This window comes from Bubalus kerabau, chromosome 1 (assembly GCF_029407905.1).
Source record: "Bubalus kerabau isolate K-KA32 ecotype Philippines breed swamp buffalo chromosome 1, PCC_UOA_SB_1v2, whole genome shotgun sequence".
Taxonomy (NCBI): Eukaryota; Metazoa; Chordata; class Mammalia; order Artiodactyla; family Bovidae; genus Bubalus; species Bubalus kerabau.
Window position 1 is genome coordinate 183,486,860 of NC_073624.1, and position 27,433 is coordinate 183,514,292.

General features: G+C 51.5%; 2 protein-coding genes across 6 annotated transcripts in view; both read right to left on the reverse strand.

Annotated features, from left to right (window-relative positions):
• Positions 1–39: 39 nt before the first annotated feature.
• On the reverse strand, positions 40–7,539 carry ICAM3 (intercellular adhesion molecule 3). 3 transcript variants are annotated; one of them, XM_055544400.1, is made up of 7 exons: positions 7,085–7,536; positions 6,217–6,483; positions 2,181–2,489; positions 1,572–1,853; positions 764–1,018; positions 398–646; positions 40–308 (listed from the first exon to the last, which is right to left on the reverse strand). In XM_055544400.1, the coding sequence occupies exons 1-7, from the start codon at positions 7,164–7,166 to the stop codon at positions 118–120; spliced, it is 1,635 nt and encodes a 544-aa protein (XP_055400375.1). In that variant the 5' UTR covers positions 7,167–7,536; the 3' UTR covers positions 40–117. The 3 variants fall into 3 exon arrangements, with proteins under 3 accessions (XP_055400375.1, XP_055400386.1, XP_055400396.1); XM_055544411.1 differs by lacking the exon at positions 398–646 and having other exon boundaries at positions 7,085–7,539; XM_055544421.1 differs by lacking the exon at positions 6,217–6,483 and having other exon boundaries at positions 7,085–7,535.
• Positions 7,540–16,148: 8,609 nt separating this feature from the next.
• Positions 16,149–27,433, reverse strand: part of TYK2 (tyrosine kinase 2) — a 29,707-nt gene continuing 18,422 nt past the window's right edge. For 2 of the 3 annotated variants that reach the window (XM_055544492.1, XM_055544481.1), the window contains exons 13-26: positions 27,319–27,422; positions 26,958–27,140; positions 26,795–26,882; positions 25,806–25,933; positions 24,492–24,627; positions 24,257–24,411; positions 22,769–22,919; positions 21,847–21,944; positions 21,382–21,574; positions 20,888–21,006; positions 20,299–20,513; positions 19,968–20,085; positions 18,320–18,430; positions 16,149–18,140 (exon numbers count right to left, since the gene is read on the reverse strand). In XM_055544492.1, coding sequence (XP_055400467.1) covers positions 18,006–18,140; positions 18,320–18,430; positions 19,968–20,085; positions 20,299–20,513; positions 20,888–21,006; positions 21,382–21,574; positions 21,847–21,944; positions 22,769–22,919; positions 24,257–24,411; positions 24,492–24,627; positions 25,806–25,933; positions 26,795–26,882; positions 26,958–27,140; positions 27,319–27,422 — 1,934 coding nt within the window. In that variant the 3' untranslated portion in view covers positions 16,149–18,005. The remainder of the gene's footprint in view (positions 18,141–18,319; positions 18,431–19,967; positions 20,086–20,298; positions 20,514–20,887; positions 21,007–21,381; positions 21,575–21,846; positions 21,945–22,768; positions 22,920–24,256; positions 24,412–24,491; positions 24,628–25,805; positions 25,934–26,794; positions 26,883–26,957; positions 27,141–27,318; positions 27,423–27,433) is intronic. The other variant, XM_055544502.1, reaches the window with a different exon arrangement.

Below are 27,433 nucleotides of genomic sequence, written 5' to 3' on the forward strand. Positions count from 1 at the left end.
GACTCGCGAAACTGCGAGATGGAATCAAGCTACAGTGTAAGGATTTTAAAGCCTTTATTCAGAATTCGAAGATAGATACAGCCAAGCCCCCGTCGTCTTTGCTCAGTATCACTGAGCTCAGGATAACTCCTCTGCCACAGTCACTTGCTGTGTAGACGTGAGGCGCCACCGGGTGCTCCTTGGCGTCAGGTGGTAAATGTCACGTTGCCTCTGCACCCAAAAGACGTACACTGAGGCTGCAGCGAGAGTCACCAAGCCCAAGATCGCTAACACTCCCAGGACGATGTTGATAGTGACCGGGTTCCGACCTGTGCGGAAAAGCGGAGAATAAATACGCTCGTCTCAGCCCCTCCTAAACTTGCCCGTCTAGGATAAATAACGCCTTGCCGAGGCTCACCTTGAACGTCCATCATCACTAACATTTTGTCCGTGCCCCGTGAACTGGCCGCCTGGCAGCTGTAGGTACCACTGTGGTTTAACAAGACAAGGAATGGAATCCCGACGGGCACCTTAAACTTGGAGCCTTCCTGCAGACACTGTAGCTGGGGCTTCGGGTTGCCCCGGGCCTGGCACTGCAGGATATGCATAGTCTTTTCTTTCCACATCAAGCGTTGGGGACATTTAGCTCTGTCAATCGTGGGGCCGTCTGTGGGACCGCCAAATGATCAGACACACCCAACACACCCGAGGCACAATGGGGCAAGGGAGAGACAAGTCTCAAATCAAGGAAGCAAGGGATTAAAGGTCAGCGTGACCTACTCACACAGGACACGCAGCTGGACGCTCCTATTACGGTGCAACGTCACCCCATGCACCTTGAGGGTGGCATTGCAGACGAAGGTGCGCTTGTCGTCCATCTCGGTGGCCTTTAGCAGAAGCTGGGCAGGCTGTCCTGGTACCGCGGCTGGAAATCCGTCCAGCATGACCTGGACTCGGGGTCCGGCCGCGCAAGTGACAGTCACTGGGGTCCCCTCGGTGGCGTTAGACTCACTCAGGTTCAGGTTGGGCCCCTGGAAGCCTAAAGGCGGGGCATTGCCCAGGAGTTTGCTGACCACATACCTCCCTTGGGTGAAGCCCTGCCCCCACCTGCGTCCTTCCCCTCGGGGTATCCAGGCTACCCCTTCGTCTACTCTGCAGCCCTCACCCGACCCAGTTTCGGGCACTCAGGCTCCTCTCGGGTTACTTAGGCCCCTCCTGTCTCAGGTTTAGTCTTTGCCTGTGTGCCACGCCCCCTTGGGCTGGAGGCCTTCACGGTCTCTTGGGTCAGCCCCGCCCCTCGTTTCCGGAGCTATTTTGTCTCCGCCCCCTATGGGACATCCCTGATAGCTCAGTTGGTAAAGAATCCGCCTGCAATGCAGGAGACCCCGGTTCGATTCCTGGGTCGGGAAGATCCGCTGGAGAAGGGGTAGGATACCCACTCCAGCATTCTGGCCTGGAGGATTCCATGGATTATACAGTCCATGTCACAAAAAGTCGGACACTTTCACTTTTCCTCTTACTACATGTAGTCACGTTCCCGGGTCAGCCCCACCCCTCGCCTCCTGAGCAGTTTTGGCTCCGCCCCCTCTTACTATAGGCAACCAAGCTCTCCCGGGTCTCTCGGTTCTCGACCCCCAAGGTTACGTTGCAGACAATCTCTTGGGTGCCCTCCTGTTCGGTTTTCGCTGTGGCTGTGGCCGTGAGCGTGTCCGCGTGGCTCGCTACTGTGGCATTCAGCTTCTGGTTCCCCAGCGCCAGTTGAATATGGGCCTCCGACGCTGGGAACAGCCCATCCAGGCTGCACTTAACAGGCCAGGAGGTTTCCATCTCCCAGAACCGAGGGAAAACGAGGCGCGGGGCGGTCTTGGGCATGGCTTGAAAGAAGGATAGAAGTGAGCAGGTGGAGGTCTCACAGCTGTGGAGATCCCTTTTCCCCATGACATTCATCCCCCTAAACCAGGGTCCTTCTTTCCCAGGATACCTTGCGGCCTGCATCACTCCCTTTCCAGAACACACACAGCCGCCTTCAGAAGTTCCAAGGGGGTGAGCCTCCCATCTGAGGCTACCCTGCCCAATGGCCAAGGGCATGTGTTCCTTAAAGCCCTGAGGGCCAGGCCACCCCATTCTCAGGAATTCCCGTGGCCAGGGAACGCTTACTCTGGCTCCACTCATCACCCACCGTCTGCAGTTCTTTCCCTCACCGAAGGTTTGGAGCTTCCTGGGGGCCGAGGTGTTCTGGAAGAGTTCCAGTCCTTGGGACCGCAGGTCCAGTTCAGAGCGGCAGGAGAAATTGGTGCCATGGTCCTCTCTTCTCGGCTGCACCATGAACGTTACCTTGGCGGGCTCCTCCTTTCCCACGGGCTGCCGGCCCAGCTCCTCCTCCCGGCGGAGAAGCACCACGGTGAGGTGGTCCCGGGGGGCCCCGCCAAACACCAGACAGCTCAGGTTGAGTTGTTCACCTAACGGCTGCCAGAGGGGCAGGGGTGCCAGCTCCACACGCTTTGGGAACCCTGAATGGAGGCGTGTGAAGGGGAGAGTAGAACTTACCAGCCAGCCCGGCAAACACCACCGTGGAGAGGAGCCCAGGGTGGGCCAGTGCAGGACTGTGAACTTCAAGTTAATAAACCTGCTGGACTTACAAGTGTGCTAGTATATGTGTTTGCCATTATCATTAACAGCATGATTATTATTTCCTGTTTTGTTGGACTCCTTGGCAGGCACTGAAATGAATCAGTTTTTCTGTTCACAGTTAAGGGAGGGGGGGAAGCAAGGAAGAGAACTAAAGTTTATGGCCATTTATGATGTTAATAGTAATCATAACACTTCCTGTTTATCTTGAGTTTTCCTTCCTCTTTCCAAATGTCATCTACCTTCATTCACACACCAACCAAGTGAAATCTCCTCTATTATTCTTCCCTTTTATGGACAGAGAAACAGGCCCGGCGAGGTGAGGTAGTCCTCACCAAGGATGTGCAGCCAGGAAGGGGCAGAGCCAGGCTTAGATAGTGGGTTTCCCAAACTCCAGATCTGTGTGCCCACCTACCTCCATGACATTAGATCTAGGAAGTCCCCTGACCCCTCCTTCAGCCTCTGATCTTGGCCTTTCCCAGAGCTTGGTCCAGTCCTCTCCAGTCTGTCCCAAGTGCTCAGGGCCTAGGGCAGCCTCTTGAGGGTGCTCTGTACAGTCCTGGGGGTGCTCAACAGATGCAGGCTGGGTGCAATCCCAGCTGCGGCTGCAGTGGCTCCCAAAGGCACGCATTCCAAAGCCTGGCCCTCCCCTGGGGGCAGCTCTCAAGCCTGCCTCTGAAGCTGCCACAGGCCTGCAGACTGGCTTCCATGGAAAACTTTTAATGTCTAAACATTTACAGGGCTTCTCTGGTGGCTCAGTGGTAAAGAACCTGCCTGCCAATGCAAGAGATTCAGGTTTGATTCCTGGTCCAGAAAGATCCCCTGGAGAAGGAAATGGCAACCCACTCCCGTATTCTTGCCTGGAGAATCCCCATGGAGAGAGGAGCCTGGTGGGCTACAGTCCACAGGGTCGCAAAGAGTCAGCCATGACTTAGCAACTGAACAACAACAAATGTACAATTTTAGACTATTTAACAAGGTGGCCTCCATCTTAACCTCCACTCAAGGGCTAGTTGTATGGTAGCCAATGCTGATTATGCCTGAGCTGTCTATGGTGGATGAGGGAGCCCCCATGTGGAGTATTTGCCAATTTCTGTGGTGTAAATACTCCCACTTTAGGCTGATTTAAAACCACTCAATGTGACACAGAGTTGGGAAGAGATGAGCCCACTGGGCTCTTGTGAGCCAGGACAAATAGGCTCCTGCACAGCACTGGACAGAGGCATCTCACAGTCACACAGACGGGGATACCCAGATACACACGTAGGCAAACGTGCAGAAATACACACAAAGACACATATAGACACATACTGGCCCAGACATCCACACATGCTCAGAAACAGACACACTCACATAGATATACACGCGGGCACAGATACTGACACATACACATATGCAGGCACACACAGATACAAATCCAGGGGCTTCCTTGGCGGCTCCGTGGTAAAGAATCCACCTGCCAATACAGGAGACATGGGTTCGATCCCTGATCCGGGAAGATCCCACATGCCAAGGAGCAGCTGAGCCTGTGTACCACAACTACTGAGTCTGTGTTCCAGAGCCCAAGAGCTACAACTACTGAAGCCCGTGCATCCTAGAGCCCGGGTTCTGCAACAAGAGAAGCCATGAGAAGCCCGAGCACTGCAACAACAGAGTAGGCCCGCTCGCCACAATGAGAGAAAAGCTTTTGAAGCAATGCAGACCCAGCCCAGCCAAAAACAAATACATAAAAATTTTAAAGTTATTTTTAAAAGGTACAAGTCCAGAGACACAGGCAGGCACACACAGCAAACACATTTGTAGGCATACAAGTACACTCACACAAAGATAAGGACACTCAGATCCACATGCTCACAGACATATAGGTACACAACCATGAATACAGACACTAGTGCACGCACAGGAAGAGCATACACACAGCTACAGATGTACACTACACTTTTCTGAGGCCTCACAAAACCGTCGGCACCCTGAGTGATGTACTCAGCTATTTCCTAGTCTATTGGGTTGTTTTGTTTGTTTGTTTTTGGCTGCACCACGTGGCTTGTGGGATCTTAGTTCCCCGACCAGGGACTGAACCTTGGATCTTTAGCAGTGAAAGCGCTGAGTTCTAACCACTGGACAGCTGGGGAATTCCCTGTCTTCTTTTAAATTCAGAGAAACTGGAAGGATTCATAAGAAACTGGTAACGGAGATATCAGGTCCGGAGAGGAAGACTTCAGCTGTGAAGAGCAGGGATTTGAGACCTGGACTCCAGGCATCTCTGCTCATGGACCCTGGCAAGTGACTTTACCCCCGCTGAGCCTCAGTTTCCTCATCTGTGAAATGAGGCTCATAAGTGTACCTCCCCAGCCCAGGCTTTCATAAGTGCTTTTGGGTGAGCACCTATGCATCTGCACTAAAAACAACAGCCACTCACAGCCTACACTAGGTAAATGGAGACTTGACACTGACTCCCCCTTTTTTTTTAATACTTTTAAATTTGGGAACCACATGAATTTATTACCTGTCATAAAAATAACAGCAACAGGAGACTTCCCTGGTGGTCCAGTGGCTAAGACTCCACGCTCCCAATGCACAGGGGTTCAATCCCTGGTCAGGGAACTAGATCCTACCTCCTGCCTGCCACAACTAAGACTCAGGGAAGCCAAATAAATAAGTAAATACAAGAAAAGAAAAAGTAGGGACTTCCTTGGGAGTCCAGTGGTTAAGAATCTGCCTTGCAATTCAGGGGACACGAGGTCAATCCCTGGTTGGGGAACTAAAATTTCCTATGCCACAGAGCAATGAAGCCCCAGAGCCACATGCACTTGACAGCCCGCATGTCACAACTACTGAAGCCCATGTGGCACAACTAGAGTCTATGCACCACGAAGAAAGATCCTGTGGGCTGCAACTAAGACCTAACGCAGCCAAACTAACTAAATAAATAACTATATTAAAAGAAATGTTAAAAATTGAGTAAAAGACATGTCCTTTTTTTTGGCCATACTGAGAGCGTTCCACGGTTTTAGTCCCTTGACTAGAGATTGAACCCAGCCCATTGGCAGTGAAAGCCTGGAGTCCTAACCACTGGACCACCAAGGAATTCCTGAAATATCATTTTTAAAATGCTTATTGGGCTTCCCAGGTGGCACTAGTGGTAAAGAACCCGCCTGCCAATGCAAGAGACTCCAGAAATGCAGGTTGGATCCCTGGGTCAGGAAGATTCCCCTGGAGGAGAGCACGGCAACCCACTCCAGTACTCTTGTCTGGAGAGTCCCACGGACAGAGGAGCCTGGCGGGCTACAGTCCATGGGGTCACAAAGAGTCGGACATGACTGAGGCAACAGCACGCATGCACACACACAAAATGCTTATTGAGAACCAAATAAGTTGATTTCACAGCTGCTGCTTTGGCATGCGGTTGAGATGTACCCCTCTATCTCTGACTCTGTCTCTCTCTCTCTCTCTCACACACACACACACCCCCAGGTCTGAGCTCTGACTGAGTGTCCAGGTCCATTTGTGCAAATTCAGGGCCCCAGCCCCACCTTGCTCCCCTGCACCACTGGTCATCTACCTCCACCACTGCCCAAGGCCATCCCACCTCCAGCCACGGCTACTCACCATACACTGTGATGTTAGAGAAACCCACCACCTGGGACTTATTGCAGAGGCCAGAGCAGAGAATTTCCATGTCACCAGTCACGTTGGTGAGACGGAAGGCTGCCCAGCCCAGGCCCCTGCTGTGGAGCTCCTTGGAGAGGGCTGTCTCCAGGGAGATTAATCCAGGCCTGGGGCAATCTAAGCTGCAGTTTACCACGAGGGGCTCTCCAAAAGGCACCACTGGGTCCTTCGGCTCCACTCGTACCTGGTAGGTCTGTCCCTGGGCACCTGCATGAACAGAGTCTCTGCTGGGGGCTCCAGTGTCCCCCAGCCCACCCAACTGCAGGTTCCATCCTTCAACAACCCCCTAGCCAAGATATGAAGGTCTCTGCCTTCGGCGGTGTTTCAGTTTAGTGGGAAAGACAGATGATGGATCACGAACCAAGGAGAGTTGAGAAGGAGGCCAGGAGGAAGTGAGTCAGGAAAGCCTTCCTGGAGGGAACCGCTACAGTCAGTTTTAAAGGGTCAAGGAGGATTTCACCAAGTGAAAGGCAAGAGTGATCCTGGCAGACTGAAGAACACAGGCAGAGATCAAGGGTCCGGATGAAGCAGGGAGCGAATATGTGCAGGCATGAGTGTTTGGGTGGGTAAGTGTCTGTGCTGTGAAGGGGGCAGGGAACAAGTGAAAAGCAGGGACCTGGCCTCAGGGAGCCCTGAAGGCTGAGTTAAGGAGCCACCACTTTCCCCCAAGGATACTGGGAAGCCCCTGACAGATCTGAGTCAAAGAAGTGTTGCCACAGCCCTGGGCAGCAGGGTGTGAGTGCACTGTTCTCCTTCCCCTCCCCAGCAACCCCCCATCTCCAGCCCTCCCCAGCTCACTGGGCCTTACCTGTGGGCAACAGACAGCAGGCAAGAAGCAGAAAGATGAGCGAAGTCCAGAAGACCCTGGGCGGTGGCCCTGAGGGCATCATGGTGACCAGCCTGGAGGAGGACGTTCTCTTAATGAAGCGCTGGGCACCGGCGAACAGGCAGGACCTCCAGGGGAAGGAAGAACTGTGACTGCAGCTAAGAATGCAGAAGCCCAGGGGCTACATCTTGCCCCGGATGAGGGAGGGGCAGGGGAATATTTTGTGCCACCCCCTGGGAGTCCACAGTGAGGGTCTCAGGGAAATGGAGAGTGCTGGCGAGTCTCCGGGGAGTCTCAGAGAGAGCTCAGTTACACTCCTTGTGCCCAGATCAACCCACAGGAAGTGCTAGCGCAATTGGCTTCCTTTTTTCTCAGTACTGGAAAGCCTGGAGGGGGGCAGGGGTGAAGGTGGTAAGACATCTCCTTCCTGTTGAACTTAGGTGAAGAAGGCTGTTTTGTTCCCAGAGAGGAAGTTAATAAGGATATCTGGACACTGGCTTGAAGGAAAAGGGGTGGGATTTCGAGGTGACGTTTCAAGGAGGGAACAATGGGCAGACTTCTGGGCAGGGCTTCAGAGAGTTAGCATGAGATCTCAACGTTCCTGGGAGGCAAAAAAAAAGATTTCGGGGGTGACAATGAAGACTCCCCTATGATGAGTAAAACTGTGACAATGAACAGAGCCCACATTTACCGGGGACTTGTGCCAAGCTGTATGCTGGCTGCCAGGGTGACTTCTATAGGGCTCCTTATCTTTCCAATTGTCATGTACAGATGTGAGGATTGGACCATAAAGGAGGCTGAGTGCAGAAGAATTGATGCTTTCAAATTGTGGTGTTGGAGAAGACTCTTGAGAGTCCCATGGACTGCAAGGAGATCAAACCAGTCAATCTAAAGGAAATCAACCCTGAATATTCATTGGAAGGAATGATGCTGAAGCACCAATACTTTGGCCACCTAAGGTCTTTTCCAAGGTCATTGGAAAAGACCTTGATGCTGGGCAAGATTGAAGGCAGGAGAAGGGGGCGGCAGAGGATGAGGTGGTTAGATAGCATCACCAACTCAATGAACATGAATTTGAGCAAACTCTGGGAGACAGGGAAGGATGGAGGAGCCTGGCATGCTGCAGTCCAAGCAGCCACAGAGTCAGGCACGACTGAGCGACTGAACAACAACAACAAATCTTTGAAGATCTCCGGGTGCTCTCCCATTGCCTGTGTGCAGTGCTGAGGTGGAGCGTTTGAGGGACAGCTAAATCTTGAGCCATCGTCTGCCAAGGGTGATACTTTTAACTGAGTTCTTACCCTGTCTTCATCCCTCTTGCCCTTTTCCTCCAGGTAGCTGGTCTCCTCATCCCAAGAGAAGGGACACGTGTGTGTGTGTGTGTGTGAGAGAGAGAGAGAGAAGTGGGCACTCCTACTCCATCAGCTCCATCTCTCAGGCCTCTGATCTGCCTGATCTGAGCTCCAGAGAGGGACCTTCTTGACGACCTTGATAGCACTCAGGGTTCATCCACTTGCCCCATCCTTGAGGCCACGCCCACTTCTCACCTGGAGTTCCTGCCCCAGTTAAATCTTTCCTCGCTTGCCCTGCCTCTGCAAAAGTCCACTTCCCACATGGTGCCAAGAGAGAAACTAAAACCCAAATGAAAAGTATTTGCAAATCATATATCTGATAAGGGATTAACATCTAGATTGTAAGGAATTCCTACAACTCAACCATGACAAACTCAATTCAAAAATGGGCAAAGGGGACTTCCCTGTTGGTCCAGTAGTTGAGACTCCATGCTCCCAATGCAGGAGTCCAGGTTCTATCGCTGGTCAGGGAACTACATCCCACATGCTCCAATGAAAAGACCCTGCATGTCACAGCTAAAATCCGGTGCAGCCAAATAAATAAATATTCTTTAAAAAATAAAAAATGGGCAAAGGACTCAAGTAGATCTCCAAAGAAGCTATATAAATGACCAATCAGATCAGATCAGATCAGTCTCTCAGTCATGTCCGACTCTTTGTGACCCCATGAATCGCAGCACGCCAGGCCTCCCTGTCCATCACCAACTCCCGGAGTTCACTCAGACTCACATCCATCGAGTCAGTGATGCCATCCAGTCATCTCATCCTCTGTCGTCCCCTTCTCCTCCTGCCCCCAATCCCTCCCAGCATCAGAGTCTTTTCCAATGAGTCAACTCTTCGCATGAGGTGGCCAAAGTACTGGAGTTTCAGCTTTAGCATCAGTCCTTCCAAAGAAATCCCAGGGCTGATCTCCTTCAGAAAGGACTGGTTGGATCTCCTTGCAGTCCAAGGGACTCTCAAGAGTCTTCTCCAACACCACAATTCAAAAGCATCAATTCTTCGGCGCTCAGCCTTCTTCACAGTCCAACTCTCACATCCATACATGACCACAGGAAAAACCATAGCCTTGACTAGACGGATCTTTGTTGGCAAAGTAATGTCTCTGCTTTTGAATATGCTATCTAGATTGGTCATAACTTTCCTTCCAAGGAGTAAGCGTCTTTTAATTTCATGGCTTCAGTCACCATCTGCAGTGATTTTTGAGCCCAGAAAAATAAAGTCTGACACTGTTTCCACTGTTTCCCCATCTATTTCCCATGAAGTGATGGGACCAGATGCCCTGATCTTCGTTTTCTGAATGTTGAGCTGTAAGCCAACTTTTTCACTCTCCACTTTCACTTTCATCAAGAGGCTTTTTAGTTCCTCTTCACTTTATGCCATAAGGGTGGTGTCATCTGCATATCTGAGGTTATGATATTTCTCCCAGCAATCTTGATTCCAGCTTGTGTTTCTTCTAATCCAGAGTTTCTCATGATGTACAAATGGCCAATAGACATGCAAAAGATGCTCGACATCACAAGCCACTAGGGAAATGCAAATCAACACCACAGTGAGATAGCACTTCCACTTATTGCTATGGCGACTCTCAAAAACACAAAACAAAACAGGAAGTAGCAACTGTTGGTGACTATGTGGAGAAACGGAGTCATTGTATTCTGTTGGCAGGAATATAAAATGGTGTGACCACTTGTAGGAAAGAGTTTGGTGGTTTCTCAAAAAGTTAAGCATAGAACTGAATGATTTTGCACTTCCACTCCTAGATATATAGACCTTCAAAGAATTGAAAGGGCTTCTCGTATGTCGGTAAAGAATCTGCCTGCAAGGCAGGATACTCGGGGTCGATTCTTGGGTCAGGAAGATCCCCCTGGAGAAGGTAATGGCAACCCACTACAGTAGTCGTGCCTGGAGAATCCCATGAACAGAGGAGCCTAGAGATCTATAGTCCATGTTGTCGAAAGAGTTGGACACTACTTAGTGACTAAACCACCTCCAACAATGAATTGAAAACGAGGATTCTAACAGATACTTGCCCACCAATGTTCATAGCAGCATGATGCAGACTAACCAAAAGGTGGAAGCAACCCAAATTCTGCCCATTGACAGAAGAATGGATAAATAAATTGAAGCATAGCTGGAATATTATGCAGCCTTAAAAACAAGTGTCACAAAGAGTCAGACAAGACTAAGCGACTAACACACACAAAAACAAGTGAAATTCTGAACATGCTACATGGATGAACCTCCAAACATTATGTTAAGTGAAATAAGCCAGACACAAACGAAGAAATATTCCACTTATACGAGGTCCCTAGAATAGGCAAATTCACAGAGAAATTAGAAGGAGGGCTAGAGGGAGAAGGAAATGGGAAATTAGTATTTAATGAAGACAGTTTCTTTTTGGGGAAGACGAAAAAGTGCTGTAAACAGATTGTGATGATGACTATAGGATATCATGAATGTATTTAATGCCACAGAATTATATACTTAAACCATTTGTGTGTGCTTAGTTGCTCAGTCAGAGAAGGCAATGGCAACCCACTCCAGCACTCTTGCCTGGAAAATCCCACGGATGGAGGAGCCTGGTAGGCTGTAGTCCATGGGGTCGCACAGAGTCGGACATGACTGAAGTGACTTAGCAGCAGCAGCAGCAATTGCTCAGTCACGTTCAACTGTTTGTGACCCCTGGACTGTAGCCCACCAGGGTCCTCTGTCCATGGGATTCTCCATGCAAGAATACTAGAATGGGTTGCCATTCCCTTCTCCAGGGGATCTTCCCAACCCATGTATCAAACCTGCATCTCCTGTGTCTCCTGCATTGCAGGCACATTCTTTACCCACTGAGCCATCAAGGAAGCCCCTTAAATCATTTTAAAATGGTTAAAATTATAACATTCATATTCATAACATTCATAATAAAATAAAGTGACATCCACCTATTTTGATTTGTGTCCAAAACATGAGATGGATTGACAGATGGAATGGAGAGACAGATGGAGAGACACAGTATGATAAAGAAAATTTAGCACCATGGTAATTGTGGAACCTATGGGCTTCCCTGGTGGCTCAGTTGGTAAAGAATCCACCTGCAATGCAGGAGACATGGGTTCAATCCCTGGCCTGGGAAGATGCCCTAGAGGAGGGCATGGTAACTTACTTTAGTATTCTTGCCAGGAGAATCCCCATGGACAGAGGAGCCTGGCAGGCTACAGCACATGGGGTCACAAAGAGTGGGACACAACTGAGCGACTAAGCCCAGCACGTGAATATTCACTGTACTCTTCTTCCAACTTTTCTGAATGTTTGTAATTGTTCAGATAAAATGTTGGAAAAGAAAGCCTGCCTCTTGATCGATCAGGTGGCGGCTTGTGTCACGAAAGGAGGGACAAACATTCCCTGAGTGTCACCTGCTGAGAGGACTCACTGCTCTCTGTGAGGGAGACTTGCCCCCAAACTGGACACGGAAACTGACGCTTGGTTGGTCAAACTGAGAACAGAGGAATGTGGTAAACTACATCACAAGGACACCATCAGACTTGTGAAGTCTATAATACAAGCAGCTTAGTTTCTTCAACAAATATGTTGCAAGGGGGGAAAAGGAAGAAGAGGAACCCAAAACTTACAGGAACTTGCCTCCAACCAGAAGCAGTGCATAAACCTTGTTTGGATTGTTAATAAACATATATTGATTGATTTTACTTACCTATTGGCTGTGCCGGGACTTAGTCATGACATGTTGGCTCCAGTTCCCTGACCAAGGATAGAACGTGAGGCCCCCTGCATTGGGAGCACAGAGTCTTAGTCACTGAACCACCAGGGAAGTCCCCTGTTGGATTTTTATTTGAATGAACTGTAAACAACCATTCATCAAATATTGAAGAGACAATTGGGAAAATCTAAACACTCTAACCTATATAATGATATTGAGGGATGACTGTTTAAACTTCTCAATTGTGATAATGACATTGTAGTTATTGCTTGTGGTAACATCTCTCAAGATATATACCAGTTTTAACAGATGAAATGCCATGATTTTGGGGATCATCACTTCCAAATGATCCAGTGGCAGGGGTCAAGTTGAAACAAGACTGGCCATGGGGAGACTTCCCTAGTGGTCCAGTGGCCAAGACTCTGGTCTCCCAATGCAGGGGGCCCAGGTTTGATTCCAGGTCAGGGAACTAGATCTCACATGCTGCAACGAAGCTCCTGAGTGCTGCAACTAAGACCTAGTACAGCCAAAACAAAAAAAAAAGAAAGATGGGCCAGGAGTATTAGAAGCTGTTGATTTTGGCTGTTGGTTAAGTGTGCGTGTGTGCTAAGTCGCTTCAGTCCTGTCCGACTCTTTGCGACCCTATGGATCATAGCCCTCCGGGACTGAACCCACATCTCTTGGGTCTCTTGCACTGGCAGGCGGGTTCTTTACCACTAGTGCCACCTGGGAAGCCCTTCTTGGTTAAGTGTAGGTTCATTATATTATTCTTCCTGGTTTTGAATATGCTTTAAGTTGTCCAAAATAAAAGTTTTAAAAAGGCAGCTGCCCAATGCAAACTACTAAATATAGAATGGATAAGAAACAGGGTCCTGAGATCTGACCAAGGAGCTCACCTTCTCCCACACACACATCAAAAATATACAGCCTAGAAGGGTAGGATGGAGTGGGAGATGCAAGTGAGGTTCAACAGGGAGGGGACACATGTATACTTATGGCTGACTCATGTTGATGTATGGCAGACACCAGCACAATATTGCAAAGCAATTAGCCTTCATTTAAATAAAAATAAATGAAGAAAAAAATACATCTACAGGGAATTCCCTGGCAGTCCAGTGGTTAGGACTCTGCGTTTCCACAGCAGGAGACATGGGTTTAATCCCTGTGCTTGGTCGCTCAGTCGTGTCTGACTCTTTGTAACCCCATGGACTGGAGCCCACCAGGCTCCTCTGTCCATGCAGATTCTCCAGACAAGAATACTGGAGTGGGTTGCCATGACCTCCTCAATCCCTGGGGGAACTAAAAATTCACCTGCTGCCTGGCTGGAAAAAAAAAAAGTCTACAGAACACTGGCAGATGTCAGACTTCTAAAAAGGCAAGAAAATATCCCCCTAACTGGGTAGGACAAAAGAAAAAAAGAGAGAGAAAAAAACAACAAGGTCCTACTGTATAGGACAGGGAACTCTACCCAATATCCTGTGATAAACCATAAGGGAAAGTAATTTTTTAAAAAAAAGAATGCAAAAAAAAAAAAAAAAAAGCTGCCCAAGAGAAAGCTAAGAAGAGTGAAAAAAGAATGAAGAGAGACCTGCCTTATCAACCATCGAAATATTTTCTGGGGGCAACGACTTTCTAAATTACTGGGTTAGATCGTGCAGCTGTTCCCGCTGGGAACCTATCTTACAGATGCCCTTGAACGTGGGGGAAGCCATGTGAGCACACAGTCGCTCACTGTAACGGCAGCACACGTGCAGCAAAGGATTAGGAATGACTACATGAACCTCGGCAGGGAACAAACGCTGATTTTTTTTTTTCTTAAGCGCTTTCTTCTTTAAGATGTATTCATTTTTGGCTGCACTGGATCTTCGTTGCACCTCGGGGCTTTTCTCCAGTTTTGGTGAGCGGGGGGCTACTCTTTGTTGTGGTGCCAGAGCTTCTCATTGTTGCAGAGCATGGGCTCAGGAATTTCAGTTCCCAGGCTCTAAAACACAGGCTCAGTAGTTGTTTCGTAGCACGTGGGATCTTCCTGGACCAGGGATCGAACCCGCGTCTCCTGCACTGACAGGCAGATTCTGTATCACTGAGCCACTGGGAAAGCCCACTGATGCCTTTTGAATGATGAGTTACAACACAATCACAAAATAGAAAGCTTGCCTCCGAGACCTGTTATGTGGGGGCTGGGGGTGGGGAATAGGTTAGAGCTCTAGATAGCAGTGCATATTATTCTTTTTGTAAATGATGGGAAAACGTGTACAGATTGCCTTATGTCTGGATAAAATGTGTCTGGAAGCCAGAACAGGAAACCAGATGACATTAGTTGTCTCCCAGGGAGGTGACAATGGTGGCCGAAGGACAGAGGAGGGAAACATTTCAGTACTTATGTCATTAGTTCAGTCAGTTCAGTCGCTCAGTTGTGTCTGACTCTTTGCGACCCCATGAATCGCAGCACGCCAGGCCTCCCTGTCCATCACCAACTCCCAGAGTTCACTCAGACTCACATCCATTGAGTCAGTGATGCCATCCAGCCATCTCATCCTCTGTCGTCCCCTTCTCCTCCTGCCCCCAATCCCTCCCAGCATCAGAGTCTTTTCCAATGAGTCAACTCTTCGCATGAGGTGGCCAAAGTACTGGAGTTTCAGCTTTAGCATCATTCCTTCCAAAGAAATCCCAGGGCTGATCTCCTTCAGAATGGACTGGTTGGATCTTCTTGCAGTCCAAGGGACTCTCAAGAGTCTTCTCCAACACCACAGTTCAAAAGCATCAATTCTTTGGCGCTCAGCTTTCTTCACAGTCCAACTCTCACATCCATACATGACCACTGGAAAAACCATAGCCTTGAATTACCCATCCAAAAAAAAAGAGGGTGGAGGATTTAGAATTATACTGAATATTTTATTTAATTATTTTAAAATTAACCTGCTGCTGCTAAGTCACTTCAATCGTGTCCGACTCTGTGCGACCCCACAGATGGCAGCCCACCAGGCTCCCCTGTCCCTGGGATTCTCCAGGCAAGAATAGTGGAGTGGGTTGCCATTTCCTTCTCCAATGCGTGAAAGTGAAAAGTGAAAGTGAAGTTGCTCAGTCATGTCCGACTCTTAGTGACCCCATGGACTGCAGCCCACCAGACTCCTCCGCCCATGGGATTTTCCAGGCAAGAGTACTGGAGTGGGGTGCCATTGCCTTCTCCAAAAATTAACCTAATCAACCTTTTTCTTTTTAAGTATTTATTTTAAAAATATTTATTTGGCTGCAGCAGTTCTTAGTAGCTGGCTCATGGGAGCTTCGATCTTCATTGCAGCACATGAGATCTCTAGTTGCTGCCTGTGGACTCTTAGTGTGGCATGTAGGATCTAGTTTCCAGACCAGGGAATTGAACCTAGGCCCCCCTGCATTGGGATTGTGGAAGATTAGCCATTGGACCACCAGGAATTCCCTGATTATTTAATTTTAAAAGCCATTATACAAAATTCCCTGGCGGACCAGTGGTTAGGACTCTGTGCTTTCACTACTGTGGGCCTGGGTTTGAGCCCTGCTCGGAGATATAAGATCCTCCAAGTTGCATGTATGGCCAAAAAAAAAAAAAAAAAAAAAAAAAAGACAAAACTGTTATATAAAGAAAATATCACTAGATTCGTATGAAGTTGTCCAGCCAGGAAAGCTGCAATGCAGAGGGTCTTGAGAAGACCCTGGGGAAAGAAATTTAACTGTCTTCCACAACGTAGCTTCCCTGGTAGCTCAGCTGGTAAAGAATCCACCTGCAATGTGGGAAACCTGGGTTCAATCCCTGGGTTGGGAAGATCCCCTGGAGAAGGGAAAGGCTACTCACTCCAGTATTCTGGCCTGGAGAAATCCATGGACTGTATAGTCCATAGGGTTGAAAAGAGTCAGACATGACTGACAGACTTTCATTTCACAATATAACTGACCCATCTCAAGAACACCCATTAAGTAGAAACATGTGAGCAAACACCAGATTAATAATGATATCAAATGTTTATTAAGCACTTCTTTGCATATCTGCTAAGCATTTGATGACCTTACTAGCTCTTTACATTAGTCCTACAAGGCAGCATGATCTCCATACTGTCCAAGGGACTCTCAAGAGTCTTCTTTAGCACAATTTAAAAGCATCAATTCTTCAGCGCTCAGCTTTCTTTATGGTCCAGCTCTCACATGGACATCATGCTCCTTAAAGGAAATCAACCCTGAATATTCATTGGAAGAACTGATGCTGAAATTCAGTTCCAATACTTTGGCCACCTGATGAGAAGAACTGACTCACTGGAAAAGACCCTGATGCTGGGAAAGATTGAAGGCAGGAGGAGAAGGGGGTGACGGAGGATGACATGGTTGGATGGCATCACTGACTCAATGGACATGAGTTTGAGCAAACTCCGGGATATGGTAAAGGACAGGGAAGCCTGGTGTGCTGCAGTCCATGGGGTTGCAAAGAGTCGAACTGAACAACAACGAGGCAGCAAGCAGGAACATCCCGAGTTCATAGTTGAGAGCTCAGGCTCAAAGAGGGGAAGCCATGTGCCTGAGGTCACAGTGAGAAAAGGGTGAAACTGGCGATCTTACTACATGGCATGTGGCCCCCCAGTCCTTCGTTGGTATATTTAACATATATCTTGAGGGTCTTCTGTGTTCTAGGCACTGGTCTAGCTGCTGGCTGGTTATTTGGAGGTGAGCAAAGGCTGAAGATTTGAATCCCGCTTCTTCTGCTGTGAATGTCTGGCCCTAGGTGCAGTCCTCAGGGGAGCAGATCCTTGCTGAAAAAGGGCCCAGGGGCCACGCCTCTAGCAGAGGAAATACCAGTTTTTACCCTGTTAGGGGAGATAGTGGGCTCAAAGGGCAGGAGGTAGGGGAGGGCAGAAAGATCAGCTTTGGGACTTCCATGGTGGTCCAGTGGTTAAGACTCCACACTTCCACTGCAGGAGGCATGGGTTTGATCCCTGGTTGGGGAACTAAAGTCCCACTTTGAGTGGCATGGCCAAAAAAGAATCAAATTCAAGGGCCTGTTTAGCTCCTTGTCCTGGGTCCTTCAGGAGTCTGTGTCAAGCTCATGACTTTGGAAGGGTCCATGATTTGAATATTTGTGTCCCTTTAAAATTCCTATGTGGAAATTCTAAATTCCAAAAATGGGGCTTCCCAGGTGGCTCAGTGGTAAAGAATCTGCCTGCCAATGCAGGAGACACAGGAGATGCAGGCTCGATTCCTGGGTCAGGAAGATACCCTGGCGTAGGAAATGGCAACCCACTCAGTATTGCCTGGAAAATTCCATTAACAGAAAAGCCTGGTGGGCTATAGTCTATAGGACTGCAGAGAGTTGGACATGACTGAGCATACACATGCATGTGTGTGCGCGTGCTTACACACACACACACACGAAGTGATGGTATTAGGAGGTGCACAGGTCATGAGGGTGGTGCCTTCATGAATGTAATTAATGCCCTTATAAAAGAGGCTCCAGAAAGATGCCTTGCCCCCTTCCACCTTGTGAGGACGCAGTGAGAAGGCATAGGCTATGAACCAGGAAGATAGCCTTTACCAAAATTCAACCATGTTGGTGCCTTGATCTTGGACTTCCTAGCCTCCAGAACCATGAGAAATAAATTTCTGTTGTTTATAAACCACTCTGTCTGCAGTATTTTGTTACAGCAGTCCAAACGGAATAAGTCTAGGAAAGTCAGTTCACTGGGGTGGGGTCTCCTGATAGTGGTAAAGCACAGGGAGTCGGTGAGGCTGGCCTCCCGTCTTGAGCTCCTCTTAGGTTAAGGACCAGGAGTTGCTCTCAGTGGGTACGGTCTGCTCCAACCCCCTCAAACAGAGCTGCTGGTGGGCTTCAGCAGACACTGAACACCGAGGGGGCCTGGCCTTGGTATTTCTCGTGGTATGATCTGAGGATGGGTACGAGGTTCTGGAAGGTCGGGCGGAATGAGGCCTCTGCCTTCCAGCAGTCCTTCATGAGGCAATAGATCTGGGGAAAGGAAAAAGTTTGTTATAGCAGTCCAAACGGAATAAGTCTAGGAAGGTCGGTTCACTGGGGTGGGGTCGCGGGGTAGCGGTAAGGCACAGGGAGTCAGGGAGGCTGGCTTCGCCAGGTTGTTCACTCTCTCCCTGGTCCCATGGTGGGGAAGAGCAAAGGGAGGATCTCACCTCAGAGGGGCATCTCTCTGGTTGTGGCAGCCTCTCCCCTCGTTCCAGCAGCTCTGTGAGCCTCAGCACAGTCATCTGCCCTTGGGTGAGGCCTATGAGCTCAATGAATTTCTACAGAAGAAACAAGAACAGCTGTTTTTTAAGAGATAGAGCTACCTCTATCTTTTAGAGGTCAGGAGCCAGGAGCTGGATGGCAGGGATTCTAAGGGACCCTCAGGGGCCGAAAGAGGATGAGATGGTTGGATGGTATCACCGATTCAATGGACATGAACTTGGGCAAACCTCAGGAGATGGTGAGGGACAGGGAAGCTTGGCATGCTTCAGTTCATGGAGTCGCAAGAAGTCAGACATGTCTTGGCAACTGAACAACAACCATTTCTCAGCTGTATAACTTTTAGACTTAGGACTTCACCCCTCTGGACCTTGGTTCTCTCATCTGTAAAATGGGTAATAAAATCTACCACCTGGGGTTATTGTGAAGTTGGATAAAACTTTTTTTCTTTCTTTTTTGGCCACACCATGTGGCATCTGGGATCTTAGTTCCCCCACCAGGGATTGAACCTGCACCCCCTACATTGGAAGCAAGGAGTCTTAACCATTGGGCCGCCAGGGAAGTCCCTAGTTAAACTGATATTCATAGTGTAAGTCTGGATTAGGTGTTTAGTGTTATTACTAAGCCTCCCAGCTAGTTGTTTTTGCCCGTAGAGAATCTTATTTTCTCTTCTCCTATATACGCACTCTGATTGGCTTTGGGCATAAAGCCCTCGCTCCTACAGGCTCCTCCTCTCGACCCAGAACTACACAGTGATTGGCTTCTTTGAGGGCACGTGAACCAAGCTGGACCAGTGAGAGTCCTGAATCATGATGGAAAGAGAAAAATCCTCCTCTCAGCTAGGTCCACCGTGGCCAAAGCAGAGGGCGGGCTTGCTTTGCCTTTTTTTTTTTTTAAAGGGAAGGTCCACTTGAGAAATGCTGTGCTATGCTGTGCTTAGTGGCCCAGTCGTGTCTGACTCTTTGCGACCCCATAGGCTGTAGCCTGCCAGACTCCTCTGTCCATGGAATTCTCCAGGTAGGAATACCGCAATGGGTTGCCAAGCTCTCCTCCAGGGGATCTTCCCAACCCAGGGATCAAACCCAGGTCTGCCGCATTGCAGGCAGATTCTTTATCGTCTGAGCCAGCAGGAAAGCCCATGAATACTCGAGTGGGTAGCCTATTTCCAGGAATCGAACTGGAGTCTCCTGCATTGCAGGCAGATTCTTTACCAGCTGAGCTACCTGGAAAGCCCTGAGAAATGCTAACAGTGGTTAAGACTCCAGAGCCCACTGCATGGGGCACAGGTTCAATCCCTGTCAGGGAACTAAGATCCCTCATGCTGCATGCTGTGGTGGGAAAAAAAAAAAAAAAAAAGCTACCACAGAGAACAGCAGAGTCAAGAAATGGAGACAACTGGGTTCCTAATGACATCTGACGATCTAGATCAAGCCATGTTCCCAATGTCCCCCTGGCGTTTGCAAATGGCAGAATTAGCAGTTCCTATTTCAGTGAGTTTCTGTCACAGTCAAAGCCCTCTGCAATGTAAGTGGCCAACTTTACAGAATAGGACTGTGAGGCAAATCCATGGTGTTGGTGTGCAGGCCTGGCTCTCACCGAGGGAGGGCTCTGGCTGGAGTCACAGTAGGTCAGCAGCTCATACATGAGGACCCCAAAGGACCAGACGTCTGATGCATAGTAGAACTTACACTCCTTCAGGCACTCCGGGGCATACCTGGGGAGAAAGGTCACTCAAGCCATGGGCCGGGCCATATTGGAGTCCTTATCTGAGGCTTAGGAGCCCTGTGGCCCTAAAGAGTGGAGGGGCAGAGTCACTGAACCCAGGCCCTGTTGTCTGGGGCCCCAGCATGCATCTACCCCACCCTGTCTGCTCTGGGTAGCCGTGGCACCTCCCACCCACCCCTTCCGCTGGGTCCCGCCTGGTTACCAGAACACAGGACTGTCCCCATCCTCGCGCACGCAGTAATACTCGTGGCCTTCGGGCACGGCCTTGGTGAGGCCGAAGTCCCCGATCTTGACCAGCCTGTTGTTGTCTAGCAGCACGTTGCGCGCGGCCAGGTCTCGATGCACGTAGTGCTGTGTGTGCAGGTAGGCCATACCCTGGGCGCGGGATGAGTCTGGATCAGTGGGGCAGGGCCCAGCCTGAGGAGGCGTGACCAGGATGGCGCGGACCAGGCATGAGAAGCAGGCAGGATGTGAGAAGCGGGCAGGACGGCAGACCCGGCAGGAGCAGAGCCGGACAGCAGAAGAGGGCCCGCAAGGGGGGACTCCCAGGCTGGGGGCGAGAGAATTAGGAGGAGCCAGGAGCTGGGCGGGACCACGTCAGCTGTGGGAATTACGTGGGTTGGGGATCTGGGCCAGCGGGGGTGTGGCCCGATGATGGATGATCGGCTGGATGGACAAAGATGGAGGAGAGCCCGCCCAGGGATTACGCGTCGAGGCCAGCAGAGGGGATCGGAAGCTCAGGCCAGGCCAAAGAGGGGGCAGGTTCTGGGAATAGGGGCGGGCCGGCCCACCTCGCAGATCTGCAGGGAGAAGAGCAGCAGCTGGACCAGCCCGACATTGTGCCGGGGCAAGTAGTCTCGGAGGCTGCCCAGGGGCATGTATTCCATGACCAGCTGTATCGACTTCTCGCCTGACACCAGAGAGGGGCAGCTCATAAGGGTGGTGGAGGCTAGGACCGCGGGCTGTCCACCCTGCACCCCCTAATCCCAAGGTGGGGAGGGAGAGCCAAGACCCGTCCACTCTAGGACCTGTCCTCAGAGGGGACGATCAAATCTCGACCCGTCCCCTGGCAAGGGAGCTGACATGGCTCCCACCCATCCTGATCTCAGAAAAGTATCTCAGAATAGAAAGAAGGCAGCCCGGCCTCACCCACCTTGGTGTCCACAAACTGCATCCTCCGCCTAGGACTGAGAGGCGGAGGTCATGACCAGGTCATGTTGGCCCCGCCCACAAAGCCCCACCCAAGCGCTAGTCCCGCCTCGTTACATTTGTGGGCCCCGCCCACCTTGGTCCTCGCAGCAGCCCTTGTACTTGACGATGTGCTTGTGGTAGAGCGTGCGTAGGATGTCGATTTCTCGCCTCCAGCCCGTCCGGAGCTGGGGACCGCAGCCTGCCTTGAGGGCCTTCACGGCTACCATCTCACCAGTGCCGTCGTTGGTGGGGTCGTAGCAATACAGGCTGACCTTTCCGAAGTGACCCTGGCCGGAGTGTGCAGGAGGGTCAGCCCCACTCCAGCTCCCCAAGCCCACTTTCCAGGCAGGTCTATTTGGAAAATCCTAGGCCCCGCCTGCTCCTTGTTGATGGGGGCCCCTGGGAGCCGAGGCCTCCCTTTCAATTCCCCAGGGCCTCCCTTGAAGCTGAGGGTCTCTAAGGCCAGAGATTTCTTACTGCCTAGGCCCTGCCCCCGGTCTTCCAGGCCCCACCCTGGGCATCCAGGCCCCGCCCCCAGCCCTCAAGGCCCCGCCCTCACCTCACCCAGATCCCGGATCTTTTTCAAGTATCGCTTGTGGAAAACCGTGGGATCTGAAGCCAGTGAATCCGGGCTCACAGACAAGACATCAGCAAGATCTGGAAGGGCCACAGTGGGTGAGTCCAGACGACCGCTCTCTCCCCCAAAGAGCCCATACTTGAGGGCACAGAAAGCCGATGACTGCTACCCCCCCCAGCTCTGATCCTCCAGACAAGGAAACCGGTTTTGCAAGGGCTGAAAAATTCCATTTGTCTAAAATGCATAGTTGACTGGACCAAAACCGACACCTGGGATATTTTGAGATTGGGTTAAGGGCACAAACTTTTCGTTAACAACCAAAACATTTTCCAGGGTCTAATTCATCCAAAGAAGTTGTGGCTCTCCTCAAGCAAAACACTGAGAGGGGGGTCGGGACGGGGAGGGGCTTTCCTGGTGGTCCAGAGGTTAAGAATCTGCCTTGCAATGTAAGGGACACTGGTTTGATCTCTGGTCCAGGAAGATCTCATGTGCTGCGGGGCAGTTAAGCCCCATGTGCCACAACTACTGAGCCCACACGCTGCAGCTACCGAAGCCCATGCACCTAGAATCAGTGTTCTGCAACAAGAGAAGCCACTGCAATGAGAAGCCCAAGCACCACATCTGAGGAACAGCTAGATGGAGAATAGCTTTCACCACAACAAGAGAAAGCCCACACACGCAGCATCAAAAACCCACCACAGTCAAAAAATTTAAAAAAAAAAAAAATCTTTTTTTTTTTTTTAAACGGAGAGCTTGGATATCCCCTCCCCTCTGCTTAAGTGAATTAGAAACCCACACACACTCTAAGCCACTGTACCAAGACTTGGGGACATCATGCCTGTGTCAGCAGGGATCCCAGCCCCTCCTCCCTCCTCCAGGATCCCCGCCCTGGGGAGGTGCTCACTCTGGGGCTGTAGCTGAGTGAAGTCACGCAGGATGGTGCGGAAGGATGGCCGCTGGGCTGGCTCGTAGGTCAGGCACTGGCTGGTGAGTGTGGCCAGCTCTGGGCACGAGGGCTCAGGCAGTTTGTGCTGCTTCTGGTAGAAGCGCTCTTTCTGGTGGGGAGGAGACTAGAAGTCAGTGTACGCCCTCAGTCCTGGTCTCGAAGGAGGCAGAGTCAAGTCCTCAGAGGTACAGGGTAGACCAGTTGGCTCCTTGTTCCTGTCATTCCCATTTTACAGATGAGGCCACTGAGCCTCTGCAAAGGGATGCAGAGCTGGCCATCACTGCAGAGTCTGGACTGGAACCCAAGTCCAGCCGACTGTGCTGTACTGGAGCATCTCAACCTTGGCCTTTTCTGCTTGGATTTCCACCTGCCTCAGGATGGAAAGGAGGCAGCCAGGCCTCGCCCACCTTGGTGTCTATAAACAGCATCCTCTGCCTGGGACTGAGAGCCTCTAATTGGCCAGGTCCTGCTGGCCACACCCACCAACTCCCAGGAAGTTCCTATGGTCTTCAGCTCCTTGAATACACTAAAGCCTCCCAGCCTTTGCACAGGCTGTGTCTGCCACCTAGGCTGCCCTTCCCAGCCTGGGACATTGTGGTAGTTTTGCACTTGAATTAAAACCTCTTCTGGGAAGTCTTGTCCCAACCCTCAGCTGGGTCAGGGGCATCCTCTGGGAATCCCTCCTCTCGACAGCCTGTTTGATGGCCTGGACACTGCCTAAAACTAAAGCATGTGACCTGGGACGTCCCTGGTGGTCCAGTGGTTAAGAATCCGCCTTCCAGTGCAGGGTATGCGGGTTCAATCCCTGGGTGGGGAATTAAAGATACCACACGCCACCGGGCAACGAAGTCTGTGTGCCACAACCAGAGGAGCCTGGGTGCTACAATTTCTGAGCCTGTGTACTCTAGAGCTCAAGGGCCACAACCAGAGAGCTGGCACATCGCAGCGAAGACCCAGAGCACCCCAAAATTAAAAAGCAATAAGAATAAATAAATACATTAAAAACTATCACTTTATAAAAATAAATAAAGTATGTGACTATCTGCTGTGACCATGACCTTATGCGCCTTCCCAGGTGGCGCTAGTGGTAAAGACCCAGCCTGCCAATGCAGGAGATGTAAGAGATGTGGGTTCGATCCCTGGATCGGGAAGATTCCCCTGGAGGAGGGCATTTTCCCCTGGAAAATCCCATGGAGAGAAGAGCCTGGTGTGCTACAATCTGTAGGGTTGCACAGAGTCACGCACGACTGAAGTGATGGAACACGCACGTTATGAGGTCGGGACTGCAGTTCACTGCAACTGACAGATGAAACTGATGGAGCCCCAGCAAGATGAGGCTGCACAGCCAGAGGGGAGGCAGCTCTGAACCCTGAAACATGCCCTCTGGATTCCTTGGAGGGTGCCAGCCCTCTTTGTGGGAAGGGCCCAGGGATGGTCCGGCCATACCTCAGAGGGACTGCGGCCCTGCAGGGGGGCCTCGCCGTCGAAGCAGATCTCCAGGAGGGTGGCACCAAAGCCCCACTTGTCGGCTGCGGTGCTCAGGCTGTTGGCTCCACCAGACAGGCACTCAGGGGCTGTCCAGGGGATCCGCTCCACCCGCTCTGGGGGCCGGGGTCAGAGGTCAGCAAGGTAAAGGAGTGGGGTAGCCCATCCCTGTGTCCAGCACCTCCTGGGTCCTCACCCTCCCTGGAGAGGGCACTCAGGCCCACGCCGGGGTCACTCAGCTTGATGAAGGGGCTGGTGCCCTCCACCAGCCCCAGCCGTGCCAGCAGGATGTTCCGGCCACACACGTTGCCATGAACCAGGCTTTTGTCTTCCTGGAGTGGGGTGGAAAGGGGGCATGGTCACTGGGGGCTGTAGATCCTACCCTTACCCATCCCACATGGCCCAGGTAAAAAAGACAATTGTGGTTATTATGGATATGGCAGTACATTGTCACAGTGACAAGGCAGTCCAAGGTCCCCAGTGAGTCCTTCTTGTTTTCCCAGCACTGGAGGCCAAGGCTCTCAGGGACAAAAGGCCAGAGGACCTCATGTTGTCCTCAGCCTGTGTCAGGCACACTCCTGCCCCAGGGCCTTTGCATTGTCTGCCCCCCCTGCTGGAATGCACCGCCCCTAGATGTCCTCTTACCCCCCACCCCTGCCCCACATCCCCTCCAGGTGCCCTTAATGAGACTTTCCCCGACCCACCTATTTAAGGCTTCACCTCTTCCCCAAACTGCAGCAAATCCTCATCTCCACCTCTGCTTTTTTTCCCACAGTTCTTGCTACTTTATGACACATCATGTAATATACTTAATTATTACTGGGCTGGGCAAAAAGTCCATTCAGTTTTTTCTGTAAGATGCTATGGAAAAGCCAGAACAGACTTTTTGACCAACCCAGTGTTTCTTGTTTATCCCTCCCAAGTAAAATGCCAGCTTCCCCCAAGAATGGAGACTTCTGCCTATTTTCTTCTCTCCTAGGTCCCCAGGGCCTAGGACAGAGCCTGGCACACAGAGGGTGTTCTGGAAATGGGTGACTGGACTCAAGGGGGCTGAAGATGAATGGCAAGAAAGAGCAAACAGAAGCAACTCCCTTAGGGTCTTGGATATCAAGCTGGGGAGTCAGGGGGATATGGGAGCCACAGGGGTGGGTGAGCAGAGGAGGTTCATGGAAAGATCTAGTGGGTAGAGGGATGTGTTGAGGCCTCCATACCCAATCAGGGGCTTCCCAGGTGGCACTAGTGGTAAAGAACCCACCTTTCAATACAAGAGACATTAGGGATGTGGGTTCGATCCCTGGGTCGGGAAGATACCCTGGAGGAGGGCATGGCAACCCACTCTAGTATTCTTGCCTAGAAAATCTCATGGACGGAGGAGCCTGGCAGGCTACAGTCCACACAGGGTTGCAAAGAGTCGGACACGACTGAAGTGACTTAGCAAGCATGCTCCCCTGAATGCAGGGGCTGCCCTGGCCCTCACCACCCACTCAGGCCCAGCCTGCAGGCCACGCACCAGGTAACTGAGGGCGCTGGCCAGCTGCTGGGCCACTGTCAACTTCCAGGCCAGGGGCACGCGGCCCCTCTCCCGCCGCAGCCATACGTCCAGGGGCCCGTGCTCCACGTACTCGGTCACCATGATGTCTGCAAAGGCCTAGTCACTTTAGATGCTGCACACCCGTACACCCTCCAGAGTGCCGGGGGCAGGACCCACGGGCTGAGGCTCCCCTGGGGCAGGGCACCAGGGGAGACTTGGGAGTGACTTTAGGGAGAAGAGAAACATGGACTGGAGTGCAGGCTGAGGTGGGGGCAGGGTGAGGCCAAGGTGCAAGGCGGCATTGGAGTCCAGGCAGAGAGGAGGCTGAGAGTAAGTGATGGAGGTCAGGAGGGGCCTGGGGAGCCAGGGGGAGGCATAGATGATTGGAGGGAGAGGAGCTGGAGGTTGGAGCCTGAGTGACACTTGGATCCTCCTGGGCACCGGGAGGGGTGCGGGGTCAGCACGCGGGCCAGTATTGGGGAGAAAGAGGAGAGATGGAGCTTTGGGTCTGGGGGCTTCCCGTGGTCACCCTATACAATGAAGTACATGCAGAGGAGGCAGGGTGGAGGAACAGGGGCTGAGCTCTGGGAAGACAGCGGGGCCAGCAACGCTGGGGTCTGCATGGTGCCACAGCACAGAAGGGGTCAGAAGGTACACAAGGGTGGGGCTGTAGAGGTGTCTGGTGGTAAAGGGAGTTTGGGATGCAGTCTGGAATCAGAGTGGAGGTGGAGGGTTGGGGTGTAGCCAGGGATCACAGCGCAGGTAAGGGTTAAAGTGTAGACAGGGTTCAGGGTGTAGGTGAGAGTCGAACAGGCACAGATTGGGGAGTGGTCAGGGCTCGGAGTGTAGTCAAGGGGTCAGTGGACAGTCAGGGATGAGGATGAAGGTCAAGAGTCTAAGTGGGGCCGGGCTGTCAACGGGGAGGGGATGTTGGGGGGGTCTGTGTGTCGGGGGCAGGGGCCACTCACTCTCGGAGCCGTGCACGAAGACGCCGTGCACGAAGGCCAGGTGCACGTGGGAGACCTGGCTCATGAGGCTGGCTGTCTCGTAGAAGGCCTGAGGGGACAGGGCGGGTTAGGGGGCCTCAGACCCCTCCATCCTGCCCCGTACCCCCGGGCTGCGCTCACTCACCAGGGCGATGTCGTGGTGACTGGGGTCTAGCACCTTGAGTACCACGCGCAGCTCCTGCCCACGGTCCCCAGCGGGCGTGGGGGGTTCCTCGCCATCTGCCTTGTCCTCCTCGGGGCCTCTGCCCCCCACTCGCAAGAGGCCCTCATACACGTTGGTCCTTGTGCCCTGGCCCAAGTGGGACAGCTGGGGGAATGTGGAGGGGAAGCTCTCCATGACAACAGCGTAAGGCTGCCTCTCTGGTGCCCCATACTGCAGCGTTCCTTCCCCCTCCCTCCATCCCACCCCCCATCCCCTATCCCAGTCTCATCCCCCCCATCCAGGCCCCCCAAACCCCCCCACCACCCCAACCCCTGCCACGCACCTGGGTGATGTCTTCCTGGCGGACTCGGTAGAAGCTGAGATGACTGAGGTTGAGCGGTCTGGTGCTGGCCTGAGGCCCCCGCGTGACGATGAGGTTGGAGATCTCTGGGGGTGGG

What these genes read in the sequence shown, in the direction of transcription:
- ICAM3 (XM_055544400.1), bottom strand. Translation starts at nt 7,166, where the DNA reads ATGATGCCCTCAGGGCCACCGCCCAGGGTCTTCTGGACTTCGCTCATC. An exon ending in GGAGAGCTTGGTTGCCTATA is followed by an intron (nt 1,019 to 1,571) that starts GTAAGAGGGGGC and finishes CCCCGCCTTTAG; the next exon opens with GCTTCCAGGGGCCCAACCTG. An exon ending in AGTGATGATGGACGTTCAAG is followed by an intron (nt 309 to 397) that starts GTGAGCCTCGGC and finishes TTTTCCGCACAG; the next exon opens with GTCGGAACCCGGTCACTATC.